Raw genomic sequence first — 19531 nt, forward strand, 5'->3', positions numbered from 1 at the left:
AAAAACACTTGTGTAGCAAAATAAATGCATATAAAGTGTGTAGCAAAATAAATACATATAAGAGATAGCATCTATTTTGATAAATCTAGTAACAAACGCCCCCCCCCCCCAACCAAAAAAGAAAAAAATCTACGCCACTGGCTACCGGTTTAAAAATCCTATGTCCTTGTTAACTTTCATTGTAAATTTTTTGGAGTTCAAAAACTCAACTTATACATCTGAAAATGCGGAAAATAATTTCACTAATAAAAAACCTTGTTACGTAAAGTGAAGAACGCGTTCATAAAATCTTAAGCTGGTTAATTATATGTATTACGGACGGATAACGTGCGTGTTCATAAGCGTTAAAAAAAACCTAAAGAAAAGAATATAATAAACATTTAAAAAGGCTAGAGGGAAAAGTTCCCCATCGAAATGAATACGAATCAGAACTTAAGTAAACAACTCAAAGGGAATATTTATCCCCTTAAAGAATTTTGAAAAAATATATTTCCCTATTATCCTCCTTATTCCATTTCACTTACTACTATTTAACTTCTAACTGAAGTTTTGAAAGATAACGTCCTACATCAAGATGTCTAAAACTCCAGTTATTAAAGTAAGCTCATTAATTTGTTTTAATCTATTATTATTTTAATAGTTATTAAAAATATAACTAATGTGTCGTGCACTTCAAATATAAATAATAATAATTGAAGAGTTAATATTTTTAATTATTTTTGTTGGGTCTAATAGAAAACATGAACTTTTATTATTATAGTTGATTTATGCATTGATTTATTTATTTAATCATTTTATTTTGATTTCGTTAGTAAATACTAAAATGTAGACTTAAAGCTTTTGTAATGAATTGAATTATTATGTTTTCTATTATTACTTTATGATTCATTTTTCCAAAAAAGTAATATGTCGAAATGTACAGAACAGTAATTCGACGGTAAATTCATAAATTATTTTGTTACCTTTCATTTTTTAATACTTCGATTATCTAAATGATTTAATGTAGTTCTATTTTCAGTATATATTTACTTTTATTTTTTTCAAAATAGAAATTACTGGGGAAATATTATCACTTTTCAAAATGAAGCTAACATTTTTTTCTTCAAAAATCGAGCATTTGGTAAACATGTAAATCGAATGTTTGTTAATAAAAGGAAACTTTCCTTCAAGTCATTTTACTCTTTTAAATTCAAAAATTAAGATAATAACTTTAAATTTGTAATTTTTTAATAAATTAAACTTAAGTAAATGATTTTATTTGCTAGTACTGGAAAGAAAATATGCATAAATAAACTGCATAAGCGAGGAAGTAATTTATTGCCTTTTGGGAATTAGATGTTTATTTTAATATTGGAATAAAGCTCAACGCAATGCCTTTGCTTACTATATAGATCTTTGAAGGAATTTTTTTTTCATTATTATTACATTATTATTATTGTTGTGGAATTCGCTGTTCCTTAAATATCATATTGTATTATTGCAGCTTTCAAATTGCAAAAAGGAATTTTTTTTTTTTTTTATTGAGATTGTAATTAAGAAACATTCTACAAAAATAATTATAATATTGCTGTGCCAGAAATAGTTTTCTTGGAAAACAATTGCTGCATTTTTGATTTAATGATCGAAGTTAGAGGGTCAAGCACTTATTCTGCTTAAAAATTAGTGCGGGCGATATTTTAAATTACGAAAACAGATACAAATCTCTGAATAAACACGCATTTTTTTCCCGACGAATTAGGAGGCCCTTAAAATTTGGACAGAAAGTAGCAATTTGAAAAATATGGCCCCAATTGTTAAGGCATGAGAGCTGTCCAAAGTTGAGACCCCTTAATGTTTTTTTTCCTGCGAATTTTATCATCTCGAGACTGTCGGAGTTTTACATTTTAATTTTTTTTAAAAGTATTTAAAAAAATGAAAATTTTAAAAAAAATAAGTAAAATTAAAATTTTCATTTTTGTACTTAAAATACGTAGAATAAATTGGTTTAAAGATTTGTTCACAATTCAAAACTTTTTTTTTGTTGCTGTAAATAAGTTTAATAATTAAAAACGATAAATGCTTATAAAAAAATAGTTTTTTTTATGTAAAGTTCATATTATTTTAGGTTTTTAAGTTTTGGTTTTGTGAGTTTGTCTTGGGATAATCAAGTTGTATAACTGTTTGTAAAAAATTTTGAATTGCTTCATTAGTTCCTGCGGTATGGCAAATTTGCAAACAAATAAATAAATAAATAAAATTAATTCTGAGTGATCTAAACTTTTGACCACTCACCTGTCTAAACTATTGAGATTATATTTTTCCGATTGAGGCTTCATCCCATAGATTAAGAATCAAGATTCGGCAAGAAAAATATTTGTTAATTGAGAAAAAGTACGTTGTATGATTTCTGCTTCTTCTTTTCCAACTCTACAGCCCTTTGTGGGCTTTGACTTTCTCTACAGTATTCTTCACGTCCCCCCCCCTCTCTCTCTCTGTCTCTGTCACTCTGTCTCTCTCTTTTTCTCTCTCACTCTCTCTAGATTTCGTTTTTCAGTTTTTATTTTCATTCTTTTTTCAGATCCAGCCATCTTAGCTTTGTAGCTTTGGACTTTCTTTTTTCCTGCTATGATTTAATTTGCATTTCAAGATTTTCTTAGACAAACCTATTTCCTTCATCCTTTCGACATCCACTGTAGGGCGATTCTTTCGTTACGTGTGTTACTTTTACACGACATATTTCAACTTTAACACTTATTATAATAAACTTGTTAGATATTTTTTATGTTTTTCTTAATTTGTTGTTAAATCTATATGTGTTGTAAGTTTTCAAAACGAAGACTGAAGGCGCAAATTAATTTGATGTTGAAAAAAAAAAATTCCGAAATTTTGTTACGTGTGTTACCCTTTATAATGCTAGATATTTGAAACTTTGAATATATTCATTTAATTCTGTGAAGTATAAAGGCAAAAAATTAAGATATTTTCTTTTATAGAGAGATACAATATCGAAGCTGTGTTTAGTGATTTTTAAAAATTTCTTGCAACAGTAAAAACCTCTTTATTTTGGTGAAATTGGTGCGTTACGTGTGTTAACTGAACGTTACGTGTGTTACCCTCTGTGAATATTTCAACTGAGAAGTCATAAATGTTGCACTAAAGCATTTATTTATTTTAATTTAGCAGAAGAAAAACAATTTATTTTAGCAAATAAAATAGTTAATGGTCTGGAAAGATGGTTGTAGCCCTTCTTTATACTGGTTTAGAGAGTAAAACATAGCAAATCTTAGGCATAGCAATCCTTCAAAATCATTTCTGTTTGGAAACAAAAATATGCATATTTTCCAATTATTTTATGCAAATATTGCATTTTAAGTTTACAAGCATGTGCATTTGCGTCAATAATGTTCCCGAGATAGAGCATATGTCGTTTTAATTTCAGTTATAGGCGCACTTCTGATCAGGAGGGAACAGAAATTGACCTACTATTTGTGTGCCACAATGTGCATCTATGCATCTTATTCAAGTATCCAACGATACTTATGCATAGATTTTATGCTTTGTATTACCGTTGCCATGTATTGATCTTTTCAATTAATATCTTTATTTCCTTTTGGATAATATATAATACTGTTGTATTAGGCATGAGTTGATTGGTTAGCCTTGCAAACAACACTGGATAGCAAATAATTTTTTTTGTAGAACAACACAATGATATAAATAACTTTGCTTTTTGCTTCGCTTTCAAGATTTTGTACTACACACCTATCCCATAGAAGGAACTTCTGCATGTGATATCGTAAAATATTTCCAAATTAATTTCTTTTTTTATATTTTGATTGACAAAATATGAAATAATTCAACCATGTATTTATTTTTAAATTCTTAACTTGACTTATTACTATAGAAGGTTTCTGTTAGCTCATCTTCTGAAGTAGAATCGTTTTTAAACAGTCTTAAAATAAAAGTGTAGACATTGTTTCACCTTTGTCTTTGCCTTACTCTTTGGAAAATATTGTAAAGGACTCTATTTTAAAGTCTTTAGGAGAGTATCGTCTAAGACAACAGCTGCTGTGAATAACGGAACTGTGGCTGGATAGCATAATGCTGATTGAAATTCGTTTTGATATTCAAAAGAATATGCCATTGCAAAGTCAACTTGAATTTCCCTGGTTTTAATGCTAGATATGTTTGTTTGGAAAGTATCACCTCGGATTCTTTTAACTCTTACGTATTATTGAAAGTTAGTCCAATTTTCAAGAGTTATTTCAAAACATTCTTCTTGCACATTTGCCATTATATATTTTTTATTGTGAGCTACTGTCATCTTTTTCTCATCGTTACCAAACTACAATAAATGATGGTTAGAAACCTATAACAAGCAATGAGAAATTTTTGTAAGTATCAGAAGCACCCTTCCAACAATTAGATCCAAAATTTCTTTTACTTTATATACATAAATACTTCTACCATCACCATGTATTGTCATAAACTTAATTTTAGCCTTCCAGTTAAAGAATAAAAATTTCATGATATTTGTTTTGATTCTAAGTTTTACAGTAGCAATAAATTTTTTAGTCATAAAGCACTAAATATGGAAAATTAAACAATGTTTAGGATGCAACTGACAAAAATCAGTATAAGCCTCTCTTAGAAACATTGTTAGATAGTTCTTTCGTTTTATTGACCGTTTTCCCCCTAATAATCCAGAGAACCAGCTCTTGTTTCAATACAAGCATAGTATAAACAATCTAACTTTTGAAGAAAATCCATTTATTAATAATTAAGCTCATTTGAAATACTTAGTGGTGAAACTTTTACATCATTATCAATCTGCTTTGAAAGTTCAAGTCTAACTTTCATCTTCATCTTCTTATTCTTTTAAATCCAGATAAGGACACTATTTTAAGCTTATCCATTTTATAATAATCTAGCAAATGCAGTCGAAATATTCTACTTAAACATAAACGTATAACAAATAGAAGTTTGAGAAAACATTTTCCAAAAGTTTCAAAATTATCGTCTTATTATGCTGTTTTTTTATTAATGCTTATACCGACCTGATTTTACAAAAAACCACAATCTTACAATTCCGTATTTGTGGCATTGACGCTGCGCGGCGGTTATAAAAAATGTCCGAACATGATTTAAATCTTTTATTGAAAATAAATAAATAATTAAAGTGTATAAGTACCTCTAACACACATAACAGTAACGCGCGTAACTTTTCGTTACGTGTGTTACCTTGAATAAAATTAATTATAAAATTTAAACTATTGGCAGTTTTAATTCGAGAATTTTTTCCGTTGCATATCTTGCCTTCTTAATTTATAAAACAAAAAAATTTTAAATTTTCTTTTTTACTAAAGTTTTTACAGAAAAAAATGCAAAATTATGTTACGTGTGTTACAGGCAAATTAGACTATCTTGATTAATCGACTTTCAAACAAGCAAAAAAATTTAAGCCAAATTAAAAAAATGCATTAAACAATGATAAAAGAGTAAAATAGTTATATTTATTACTAAAAACTATTTTAATGCTCTTTAATATTTTAAGAACTCCATTGGAATATAACATAACAAAGAAGAGAACTCCTGTTAAAATTCATAGTGTTCCACCTTTTGTTAGAATTCACATAAATATTTTTTGTAATTCAAAAAACTATCTTAACTATTGAAAAATGTACATCTTCTAGATTCCGAAATTGTGTCATTCTAGATTTTACGATAATTTTGAAAATTTAGTCACTCAGGACCACTTTTCGTGGAATCGCCCTGTATTCTTCTAGCTTCGATAAATCTTATAGTGCTTTTTCTCTTTAATTAATTTTTCTGATTCATTGTTGTATCTTTTCCTGCATGCGGTCATTTTCATAAATATCTCCATAAATTCCTCTATTCTGCGTTCAAAATTTCTCAATATATTTTTCTCCTTGTTGGGTAAAACCTTGATTTCAAATTTATATGTTACTATCGACTTTATTAAGGTTTTATATATCTGAATTTTACACTTTCTTGAAATTAATTTACTTTTTAGGAATCTATTATTTGCGAATGCTTTTTTTAATTCCATTTTGTCTATGTTTATTTATACAGCCATAAATTTCACTTTTATTGCTTATTCTGTGCATGATTTCCTAGTTTAAAAAAACCGTCTACTCATATTGAGTGGCATAAAGGGATTGACCTTGGAACCGTTATGATTGAGTACTAGTACTTAAAAATCCCATCATTGAACCAAAAGTTATTATTATTTTTTCTGCACTGTACAGTGTACACTTTTGACACACTATACCAGAGTTGGGGAGCCTGCGGTCTCTAGATCTCAAATTCGTACATCATTTTGAAGAATGTAATTCTTAATGACAAAATACAAAATTTAAACGAAATCGATCGAATAGTTTCTGAGGAAGAAAATTTCAGAAAAGTCGTACATTTAAAATCTCATTTCTCGTGAACTATCCAATTGATTTCGTTCAAATTTTATATTTTGCATGCATTAATAAGCTATACACAGTACATTAAACAAAAACATTTCCAAATTTCAGGGATTTACATGTTATTAATCACAAAGATGTTAAGCTATATTTTTTTTTAGAGAAATTAATCATAACTGCAACGGAAAATACCGCCATATGCTGTTAAATCTTTCGCTTTCAAGATGGAATGTGAAGAAATAATCTGGAAAATTCCCGGAATTCTTGCAAGTTTGCTCACTTTACGACGCTGATCTTGAAAAATTCGATACGGGGGTTGCGTAAGAGAATTACCTCGGTTAAATATTGTCGGTGATTTACTTCTTGCTTCTAAAAGGATAGCTAAAAAGAAGAAGGAAAAAAAAGAAGACAGTATTGAACGTGTTAGCATCTTTAAGTTACAAGATATTTATTAAAATGAGTTTGTGTGTATCGCGTGTTAAGCAATTATTAACAAAATAATTTTGTTTGCAATCGATATACATGTTTTTTGTTTCTATTTAAAATAAATATTTAATTGGAATAAATAGAACATTTGCTTTTTCTGAATACCTTTACAAAAAGATAACATTTACAATCTTATTTTAAATATAATCACTTGATAAAATAATAATAAGTAATCACTTTAAATTTTTTAAAGTGATTACTTATTATTCATCGCGTGTTAAGCAATTATTAACAAACTAATTTTGTTTGCAATCGATATACATGTTTTTTGTTTCCGTTTAAAATAAATATTTAATTGGAATAAATAGAACATTTGCTTTTTCTGAATACCTTTACAAAAAGATAACATTTATAATCTTATTTTAAATATAATCACTTGATAAAATAATAATAAGTAATCACTTTAAATTTTTTAAAGTGATTACTTATTATTCATCGCGTGTTAAGCAATTATTAACAAAATAATTTTGTTTGCAATCGATATACATGTTTTTTGTTTCCGTTTAAAATAAATATTTAATTGGAATAAATAGAGCATTTGCCTTTTCTGAATACCTTTACAAAAAGATAACATTTATAATCTTATTTTAAATATAATCACTTGATAAAATAATAATAAGTAATCACTTTTTGAATTTTTTTAAGTGATTACTTATTATTCATCGCGTGTTAAGCAATTATTAACAAAATAATTTTGTTTGCAATCGATATACATGTTTTTTTGTTTCTGCTTAAAATAAATATTTAATTGGAATAAATAGAACATTTGCTTTTTCTGAACACCTTTACAAAAAGATAACATTTATAATCTTATTTTAAATATAACCACTTGATAAAATAATAATAAGTAATCACTTTAAATTTTTTCTAGGAATTGAAAACTAAAAATGTAGTAACCATAAACTATGTTCGAAATTTAGTCACGTTTTTACTACTTCGCTGTATGACCTAATTTACACCAATATTCAAAATGGTTTCTATTAAAAAATTGGTTTATTTAAACATGAGGAATTATTAAAGGCATATTTATCATCATGTTTACATGAACCAGTTTGCTATTCTAAACCATTTTTTACGAATTTGTTCTTTTTATCTTCAGTGGTTTTTATGCTTTCTCATCAGTGAATTTAAGAAATACTAGGAAACAATCAAAGGTTTGCGATTTTGTAATTTTGCGATTTTGATTGATTTTTTTCCTTTAAGAAATAACGTAAATATATATTCCCTTCCATTCGAAGAAGTTTAATAAGTGTTCATTCGCCTTTGAAGGTGCGGTTAAGGTGATAAATTAGCTATTATTCGTAATGGCTAGTTTAAATGTTAGTACTAATTCGTAATTCTTATTAATGTCCAGCCACAGGGCATTTTCATCTCGTCCTTTGACGGACTTGCGAAGATTTATGGGAATAAGATTCGATTCGCAAAAGCTGGTTGCAATTGAACCTTGTTTTTTTACTAAATTAATGTTTAAAGTAGAAATCGCTATTGACTACTTTTTTTTCTTCGATTGCGCAATACTTATTACACCACTTTTTAAAAATAAAAATAAAAGTATTAAACTTTTAGATCACATTATATGATATGCTTACCCAATGAAAATGCTGGAAATTATAATTTTTTATCTGAAGGAATCTTTAAAAAGTAAAACAAATATTGCGAAAAACCGGCTCACAATTCTAATTCAAACAAGGCTTAATTCCTGGAAGGCTCTGATTTATTTATTTATTTATTCGTTTATAGTTTTTACACAATAATGCGAAAAAAGCTTTCATTTGAAAAAATAATACTTATTTATAGAAAAAGATAATAATTCTAATAACAATAAGTAAGATTACAGCATTAAATTAAGATTTATTTAAAATACACTAATTTTGTTTCGCTTCAAAGACTTAGCATTATATTTTTTGTAAGAAAAATATAAATTGGTGTGTTAAGCAATAAATAAAGAAAAAAATTAATTGAAAGATATGCTCTATTAATTATTATCAAGTTCACTTTTTAAATTAAACTTTTTTACTTCACCTTTACGGAATAAATACATTTTGCTATAATGCAAACGAAATAAAATAGACAATAATGCAAACGAAATAAAATAAATCTACAATCTATTTTATTTCGTTTGCAAACGAAATAAAATAAATCTACAGTCCATTTTAATTCGTTTGCATTATTGACAATAAGTAAAAGAAAATATGTTGTTTACTGAACGCTAATTATATAAAAAAAAAATAGCTTTTGCCATTTTAAAATTTCGAATTTAAATTACTCAGTCTGTATGGAAGAATTTTATGAAACAGTTACCTCGTTCAGATCCGAATCATTATAAATCTCCTAAGAAATTAAACTTAACTGCAAACAAATAATAATGTATATAAAATATCACTAAATTTAATCAGTTGGCATTATTTGAAATTGAAAAATTCGAATAGTCTTAAAATATTAATTTATACATTTATATTTTATAAATAAATTGTTAAAAATATTAATTTTGTAATTATTTTTTCAATTTCTGTTTTCTTTTTTTTCCCCGCTCTATTTGAATTTCGTTCGAGGTTGAAAATTTAAACGAAAAATGAACTCATTTGAGAATTTAAAATATAAATGACAAATTTAGTATCTAAAGAAATGGATAGAAAGTAAGTACTTACTACCTAATAAACTTTAAAACTCATGATTTGAACTCCGTAGCTGAATAAATGCATAAAAATTAATTAACCACGCTTTTAAAATGCATATGTTGTCATACAACTTTAAATCGGTGAAGCCTTAATACCTTCAAATTTAATAATTACCAAAAATATGGTCTAAGGTTTATTGGGCTAATATGATAAATAATCAATTAATTTATGAGCTATCATCATGCCGAAATGTGTAATAAAACAAATATTACAACAAAAATTTAAGTAAAATTAATATTAATATTGAACACGTGCAACAAATCTTGTTTGTAATAGAAAAATTCATTAAAAAAACATTTTAGTGAATTAAACATTTAAAATATAATCCAGAGTGATATAATCTATGTATTTATTTCTCTTACGTGGCACTAAAAACTCAGGTATTTCTCTATCTAAATTGGCAACATCTATAATAATACATTTTGTTACATTTTCTTGAGTTATAATTCGTGAGAATTAGTTTAAAGTATTTGTTCAGATTATTTTTGTTAGTGTTGAATAGTTAGATATACGTTAAGAATTTATACAGCTTAATTTTATATATTTATCGAAATAAAAACGTAGTTACGAAGTAATTATTTAGATTTATTTTTATCCTTTCTAAAATATGGTTGTAGAGATTATAAACATAAACGGTGTCGCATACTGTTATACCAATTATTGGGGACGGAGCTTTCCTTTTCGAGTAATAGCATATTACATTATACGATGCTCAAGTTACGGCTCAAGAGGTGCGTGAGGAAGTAGTGAAGCTCGTTATGGAACATTGCGTTGAATTTTCCATCTTATCTCATGACAGAGATGAAAAATAATTTTAAAATTTCTACTGCCTACTTTATTGAAATGTCTTTAACTTATACTTATGATGATTTAATAGCCTCTGGTTAGATTTTGAATAATTATTAAAATTCAATACGTAGAGAACTTTCAATACGTTTGACGATATTGTGTTTACAAATAGTTAAAATTGAAATCAAAGTTTAATTCCAATGGCTACATGTATTATATTTCGGCGATTCAGGCATTTACAAGGCAGATTTGTGGGCCACTCGTTCAGGGGTACATTGATATTACAGAGACTGAAGAACATCCATGCCTTGTCTATGATTCGAACCCAGAACCTTACTGCTGCAAGACCAGTTCCCTGATCACTACACAGTCCGGTCGGCAAATTGAAATCGAAGTACAGGCTACAGCTACAACAAGTTGGATTGAGTTTTAAAGCTTATTTAAAGTATATTTAATAGCAACTAAAACATGAAAGTTAGTGAAAGGTTAAAAAAAATTTATTGAGAAAGGTTCTACATTTCTGAATGTTTATATACTATAAAATATATAAAAAATGTACCACCAAGCAATTTATGCCTGAATTATTCCCCATCGTCCGGTATGCATTCCACGGTTTTATATTCATGCAATATGCATTGGATTGTATCGTTAGTAATAATTAAATTTAAAGTTAATGAGAAGTTACCCTAATATTTTCATGGAAATCAACATAAAATACACAAATTATAAAAATGCCCAATAAAACAAATGGATCTGATGGAATAAGGATACAGATTCATTTAATGTATTGATATATTAATTATTAAATTTATCTGGTAGGTTAATCTTTATTAACGTCACACTAGAGCTGCACAATAGGCTATTGGCGACGGTCTGGGAAACATTCCTGAGGATGATCCAAAGACATACCATTGCAACTTTAATCCTCTGCAGAGGGGATGGCTCCCTTGCTTTGGTAGCTCGACGACCGGCGCGAAGTCGAGCACTTTACGGGTCGAACAGTTTAACGAGGACCGATACGGCGCACTCTCGGTCCCTACTTAGGCTGATCAGAGTGGTCACCCATCCGCTTACTGACCACAGCCAGTGATGCCTGACTTCGCTGTTCTACTGGGAACCTTGTCTTTACGATCAGTCCACAGAGGGATTATATTTATCTGGATATTTATTTATTTTAATTATTTGATGAAGGAAAATACTATTTTTAATTACTTTTCTGTTGTAATTCATTTACGTCGCACTAGACTTGCACAATTGGCTATTAGCGATGCTCTGGGAAACATCCCTGAGGATGATCTGAAGACATGCCATCACAATTTTGATCCTCTGTAGCGGGGTTCGCACCCCCGTTTCGACCTGCACGTTAAGTCGAGCACTTTACGGTAGAACAGTTTAACGAGATCCAATACCGTACACACTAGATCCCTACACAAACTGATCCAAGTGGCCACCCACCCGCACACTGACTGCAGCCAGTGATGTTTGACTTCGGTGATCTGCAGGGAACCGTGTCTTAACGATCAGTCCACTACTGGACTAATTACTTTCATATCGCAAACGATATTTGCTACACATAAATTTACATTTTATTCATTTTAAATGAATGCTTAGTAGGATATAAATGTATTTTTATATGATACATCTTGCATGATGAAAGTTTATTACTTAAATTACTATAATTTAATATATACTATATGCTAAAGTTTTTAAAATCAGGACGGAAAGAAATTTTTGACTTTTCATGAAAAATTTATGCAGTTTTAAATCGAAAAATTTAATTTGATAAAATTGAACATTGAAAATTGATATAATTTAAATGCATGAAATTAAACTTCTTACTGTTAGCCAAATCAATATTAAATTGATCAAAGAATTAAAATTGCAGATCTGGAAGTTTAAGTATCCAAACTATCTCAAATAGTAAATATAAGTTACAAAAATAAAAACAGTCTATATTAAAATTTACCCGGTTTTAAAAAAAATTATCCCAATGGTTTATCGCTAAATCCAGCTTTATAGAATCGACTCTGTATTTTAAAAGGTTGTGTAGCAGTAAATAAAACTGAACTAGCTTTTTTACATTTTTGAGTGGTTTCTATCTTTTTGGGATGCGCTTTTAAGTATTTCAAATAAATTATTTTTAACAGAAAATGCCAATAAGAATTTCGAACCGTTCAACTACTTAATCTTATTTTTAAAAAATAGATAAAGAAATAAAATTCGCCAATGCTCCACGATTCAAAATTAATATGAATAAAAATTATAGATACGTAGTTTATTTTTAAAAAATAGTGAAATTGGAGTAGTACCATCCTAGAATTTTACAATGGACTATTGGCTATGGACTATAGTCATTTCTGAGAATCATCCGAACAGACATGTTGATCTACTGAGGGGATGGCTCCCCAATTTGGTAGCCCCAAAGTTTACGGTAAAGCAGTTTAAAGAAGACAGTTACAGCACACCCTCAGCCTCTTCATGGGCTGATCCAAAAGGTCACCCACCCGTTCATTGACTGCTACCAATAATGCTTGACTTCGGGGTTCTACTAGGAACTGTCTCTTAACAACAATCCACCGTAGGGCACTGAAATTGGAAAAAATTAATCAATTTAAAATTTTTTTATCAAAAATAGTGAAATTAGATTTTAAAAAAATTTAATTGCTAGATAGTCTGTATATTTTATTTATTTTCATTAATTAAATGATTTTTTTTATTTAAGTATTCAAATGTGGCTCAGAAGAAATAATGATAATAATAATAATAAATGTTATTGTATTAAATGCAGCCAGACAAAGAAATATAACAAAATAGAAATTCCAGTATGTCTGGAGTTTGACACTCAGGAATGAAGCAATTTTTGGGGATTGAAAATTTTTCAATGATCTACAAATCAATTATGCTGTTGCCATCTGTTAGCATAAATATCAATAAAGTTTATTATCGCAATTTTTAGTACCCTTTTTCCTATTTGTTAGCGTTGTTTTGTTTAGTTTATCTGTTTGATTAATCTGATAATCCTGCGCTCATTATTTGTTTGCCGTGTGACTTCGATCAGAAAAGGTTAAATAATTACTTTTTATCGGATTAACAATGACGCACTTCTGTCGTTAATCTTAAATTACCGATTACTTGACTGTAAACGAGATTAAAAGTGAAATATTTAATAAATTATTTTAGAATTATTTTTCCCAGGACAACATTTTCCCTTGTTTTTTTCCCTTCGAAAGGGAAATGAAAATTTAACAGTTGCAGTAAGCTGGAAACTTCGACTTCAACTATCAAAATATTTTTAAGTAGTTTTTTTAAAAACTTTGCTGGCAATTACAGGAAAAAAAGTTTAATATTGCTATGGCGGTTCTTAGTTGATGTTATGTTTGTGTTTATATTGCAAATCTTTATATTGTTGTTGTACTATGTCAACTGGGCCATAAGGTCTTAAATGTCTGTGTTTCAACTTGTTAATCCTACTATTGTCATGGACGCAATTACTGGCACTAGCAGTAGCCTGGATTCTCACGGACCAGAGCAAATATATACTTACGCTGTGTTAAAAGATTCAACATGTACGGAAGTTATGACTTGTACTGAAGGAAATGAAACGGATGGCATGGAATCCAGGTAAATATTTAAATATGCATTTTTATATTTTGAATTTTTAGGCATCATAATTATTAATGTGAATTAATGCGACTTTTTTAAATGTAAACAATTGTCAAAAAGTGCCAAGTGTTGCGCAAGTGTCAAGTTTTTCGCGTCAAATATTAATTTATTCATGTCAAATTTTTTAATTCATGACGAAAATTAGAGAGATTTTTCGTATCGTGATCTACGCCGAAATAATCGCCAAGTTTTGGCGACTTCTGGGCAGTGAACCGCGAGAAATTGAAAAGAAACATCACAGAAGGGGAAAATTCGCACAAACCCTTACATGCATTTTATTTTTTCAAATAAAGAATAAAGTTGCAAACTTAGAATTTTTTTTGGCGGGTGTAGTTGGTGTGAAAGATCACAATTTAGGAATATCCCTGTATTTACAATAAACAAATAGTTTTAAACTTATGTTATTCTATTTCTGAGTAGATTTCCGTATCGTGATCTGTGGATTTAAAAAAATTTGCAAGTTTAAAATCTATTTGGCACTTTGGCAATTGTAGTTGGTGCGCCAGATCATGATATGGAAATATCCCCCTATTTCTTCTGTTATGTATGTGGAATATTTGCATGAAATCTTTATTTATGGTATTAAGTGTAGTTGAAACGCTGTTTATAGGAATATTTCCGTATCACAATACTATGCCAAAGAAAACAGCCATAATTTAGCAATTTCCAAGCAGTGACAATGAGCGTAATAAACTAAATTTTAAAAAAGGCATCAGAAGAGTATCAACTCAAAGGGTTGCGCCATACCTGGACAAACCTTCATACGTTTTTGTTTTTAAAAAATTTCTTAGTCTAAAATCCATCTGTTGCTTTGGCAGAAATACCTGCTTTAAAAAATGAAATATCCCTGTTAGATTTTTGTCTAAATATGTTTTTTTTTAAATAAGGAAGCATATTAAAAGTTGAAGTCATATTTACTAAACAGAATTCAGTGGCGTGACAGCTTATAGAGAAAAAAGGCCTGTGCCCACCTCAGTTTTGACCTTGGACTCTGGGGTGCAAAAGCAGATGTTATGGTTAGGTGGTGAGCCGAACGCGGAACCCCCTGTGTTTAGTTCCCAAGCATGCTTGGTACTTATTTTATCGACGTGCTGAGGGGATTAAAGGCTGAGTCAACCTTGCCCGTCTCGAGGATTGAACCAAGAACCTGTGGCATGAGGGCGTGAAGTGCTACCACTCAGCCATCGGGTGTCAAAATCACATTTTGTCAGAGCTCATTTTAGGAAGGGTAAACAGGGCGCAGCACCCTACTGCCCTTTTAGTCAAAAGAATCCACCCTGTTGCCCCTGAAGTAAATTAGTGTCCTGATCTATTAAGACTCCATACCCTTTTTGCTCTTTTTTTCCTCAACCCTTTATTTTTTCCCCAAACTCTACAGTGGATTTCTCAAACTTTTATTTTTAACTCTTTTTATTTAGTTTGTCATTGCTGTCAATACAAAGATTTATATGAGAAAGGAAAAATAGCCATCACACCCCCTTATTGCACTTGTCTTTGAAAGTTTGCAGTTACTTTCACTATCATTAAATCATAATTATTATTAATCATTTTAATTATTAAATCATAACTATAGTCACTTAAAAACATACATTTATTATTTTATTAATATATGCATGCATTTTAAATAAATTACCAAGCTAATTAGCTCGATACACATGTTAATTTATTAATGAAAATTAGTAATTAATATGATTGCTTTGCTACTTTTAGTAAAGTAAAAAAAAATTTCTTTTACTAATTGACAATGTTTTTCAATAAAACGTGTAAAGCCCATGGAAAGAAATTATTGCCTTTTTAGAATAATAATGCCCCTTTTTTAAACTTTTGCACCCTGCCCTTTTTTCTGCCTAGAATGAGCTCTGATTTAGTAAAATAATATGTTTTCTCCACAAGTTTGGATATTTTCGTGTCACGATAGTGATACAAGCCCAACAATTCTTAAATTTTGATCATATCTTTTTCAAATTAATTTTATACATAAACTTATGTATAAATATTGAACCTGAAAAATGAATATTCTTACATTGATCATTAAATGAAAATAAGAAGCATGTTTAGGAACAACTGAAAAAGGTTTAATGTTATTGTTGGAATAAAATCATTCAGTTATCAAAGAATATTATTTGTTGCCAGATATTTTTGGATTGTAGATTTATTTAATTTTCTCTTGCACTGTACACGGAGATATAGGTATCTGTTTTACAATGCTAGTATTAAAATTTATTATTTGTGAACAATATGAATATTTAAAAGTGTTTATATCTTGGAAAAAAAATTTAATTACCTCTTTTCATAAAGCTTGTAATTGATATTTTTTAAATATTTCTTGTTAATTTACGGGTTTAAATATAAAAGGATATTTCTAGTTGTGTAACCTGATTCGCTTTGAAAGTATAGATGTTTAAAAGTAAAAAGTTTTACGTTTTAGCTATTATACCAGTTAAGTAAAATATCAGTATTCGAACAGTTTTCACTAGTTTATGTAAGGTATGGAGAACATATAAATTTTTCACTGAAATTATGTTATTTTTTTTATTAACAATTTTAAGGCAAAAATTTAAGCAAAAATTACCTACCATTAAGTATAAAGTAAATAAATCATTAATTACGACAAAAACTAGAAATTAATCTAGAAGTTTGAACTAAAGGAATTTATACACAAACTGTCAAATGATTGTGAACTAGCATTGTAAGCAGTCTGAAATGTAAAAACTATACACTTTATTATCTGTGTAGTGTGCTTTATTTCACTTCTCATTTATCATTCATTTGAGAAATTTTTAGAAATAATTGTCAAATAGTATTTGTGCTTCTTTTTAACTAAGATTTAAAAAGTTATTTGTATTTTGAATGTCAGGTGACTTTCTCTGTCTGTGTTCTATGTCCTTTCTTCTGTGTGAATGTAACCCGCCCTATAAACCTGTTTGTGGTTGTATGGCGTGAGAGACGCCCCCATGTCAGAATCGCCGCGACACGGCGACATTGTCGCAGAACGTTACAGAGTTTTTGCAGAAAGATTTTTCTATTGAAAAGTAAAGAAGAAAAAAATACCTTTATTTTTTGACAGAAATTTACCTGTTATATTTGAATCGTGCATTTAGATAATCACTCTTTGACCCGCTCAATATATGCTGATATTATTGTAAATCGATGTATTGTATCGACTGTATTTTCGTCAGTTATTGACATTGATTTTTATGTGGAATTTAAATATCCCGATAAACAACATGAAAAATTCAAATCGTGCTATTTCAAACAATATGGAAAGTGCGAATCGTGTAATTGAATATTTACTTTTTAAGGCAATAATTCTGTCGAATTTTATCAGTTATTGCTATTGATTTCTTTATAGTTTTTAAATCCGATATTTTCATTATGATATTATTAATTACAACAGCCTAATCAAGAAACGAAAAACGCATTTGAGGTGTCCGATTCGCATGATTTTGTCAATCTTTTTTTTTTTTTTTTGGCAAGTACCACTACGGATTTAATGATTTTTAATTTTTTTTTTTTGTGATGATTAGTTTGTTACAAAAGGCGAAGGAAATAATTTCTGCGTCCCCCCTCCCAACAAAATGTTAGAATGTCACCTATAATATTAGAATAAAAATTACATGTTCAATTAAAAAGAAATTTATATATAATTTTTTTTTTTTTGTAAGCACAGCACTTTTGTTATTTAAAATTAGTTACATGCATGTTTATTATTATTAAAAGTATCTTGCAGATAGATATTAGTGCTAAAGAGTTTTGTCGCAGATAGCTCAAAAAAATTCTGACACAGGGGGCGACGCTACACCACCGCCGTGGCTTAGCCGTAGGTGCTCAATGGGTAACGATAAGAGAGTACCAATTCTGGCATTTTTGAGGTCAATGGGAAGTAGACCCCAAGTGTATGCTATTAAAAAGGAGAAAAAAAATTACACTGCTAAGGACAGCTGATAATATTAAAGATAGCAACCGCAAAACTGAAGGTAGGAAAATAAGATAATTAGCACATATGCCTGTAGTCTCTCTATGTATTCCGTTTCACTGTTCAGAACCCCTTCACATATTGGCATGTGCATGCAAGGCATAATAATTCAGACAGCAAAATGCATATAACTCTTTAATATTATATTTATGTGTGTGTGTTTAATTCGTTAATTTCTTATGTTTGTGTTGAATTCTAGTGTAATTTCATTTATTTTTAGATTAGTTTTGTTAATACAAACAAGATTTATAATTGCTATTTTCTAAGCAATGAAACAATTTTTTTTTTTCAGTATGGATCTTGCTTTGGTCTCTACAAATCATAAAAAAAAGAGATCTGGAGGATCATTGAAAGAAAAAAGAGAACCCACGAAAAAGACCTGGCGTGGGCGCCTGTCTCATACAGACGAAAAGCCGTGGCGGAAGCAAAAATTTATAGATAAGTGGACTGAAGATGAAAAATTTAAAGGGTGGCTTGCACGCCACCCTGAAGATCAAACTCTCGCGCGTTGTGTATCATGTAATCAAGAGCTAGTTGCCGGTAAAAGTGAACTTATTAAACATTCAAAAACTGTTAAACATATAAAATCTTTACAAAGCTTTGATTCTTCTTCCATTGTTGAAACTGAGAGCAGTCCATCAAAAGGAAATAGTCAACCCATGCTTGTATGGGTTTTAAATGATCAAGAATGTCAGGCCACAACAGAAGTTAAGGTGAATGAAATGGAATTGGTTGTGGGAAAAAATTGTTTGTTTCAGTGTAAAGATAGTTTGTATGAAAATCACGTTCATTGTTATTTTGCTTTAAATTTTGTTTGCATTATTGCTTCCCATTTTAAAAATGTTATTGTTTTAAACAAGGTTGGCAAGTTTCTGCCGAGGTGGTTAAAGCCACTGGTAGAAACCGGTTTCTGCCGCATTTGTGGCAGAAATTCAGAAAATGCCATAAAAGTACTAAGATTGACAAACAATGGATAATTCATAGAAAAAAAACAATTAAATGTTAAACAAAGTACAATTTATTTACAAAATTATCACCATTCAATATCAATTATTACAAAATCAATTATTACATAATCTATAACAAAAGACAAGTTTTGATGCAGTTTCTAAACCTATACAATTTCTCAATTTGCTATGCACAAACAAGAAATTTGAGAAGATTCTCTCAAGTCCAGCAGAACTAGCAGGCATTGCCATCAAGGAACAAGCAAGACTTGAGAAACTTTCATCTATTGCATATTTTTTAAAACTGAACAGCCATGTAGCAGCTGGGGTAGTTGTCAAAAATTGACTGAAAAATAAGTTTCAGGAAATGGGGCCAATTTGTTTTACAAAGCTATCACATAAGGTTCATAATCTGGGTTAATATTGGCGAGTAATATTTGGGCACTTTCTTGAGAACATGATAATTTCAATCCAAATACTTTGGATGCAGCATATAAGCTATCAAATGATAATCAGTAACTGCCTGTTTAAATCTGTATGTCACTTCTTTTTCATAAACAGCCATAAGATTCTCTTCCT

At 29.2% G+C, this 19531-nt stretch overlaps 1 protein-coding gene across 3 annotated transcripts in view; it reads left to right on the forward strand.

The window, feature by feature from the left end:
- Nucleotides 1-214: 214 nt before the first annotated feature.
- hgo (homogentisate 1,2-dioxygenase) overlaps nucleotides 215-19531 on the forward strand; it is a 44173-nt gene continuing 24856 nt past the window's right edge. Inside the window, exons 1-2 of one of the 3 annotated variants that reach the window (XM_016050104.5) lie at nucleotides 13375-13987; nucleotides 18298-18718. In XM_016050104.5, the coding sequence (XP_015905590.1) occupies nucleotides 13809-13987; nucleotides 18298-18718 (600 nt within the window). In that variant the 5' untranslated portion in view covers nucleotides 13375-13808. Of the gene's footprint in view, nucleotides 599-13374; nucleotides 13988-18297; nucleotides 18765-19531 lie in introns of those variants that run through there. The other 2 variants (XM_071185588.2, XM_016050105.3) reach the window with 2 other exon arrangements.

This window comes from Parasteatoda tepidariorum, chromosome 5, assembly GCF_982258835.1.
Source record: "Parasteatoda tepidariorum strain Cologne lab strain chromosome 5, Ptep-v5.0, whole genome shotgun sequence".
NCBI classification, from domain to species: Eukaryota; Metazoa; Arthropoda; class Arachnida; order Araneae; family Theridiidae; genus Parasteatoda; species Parasteatoda tepidariorum.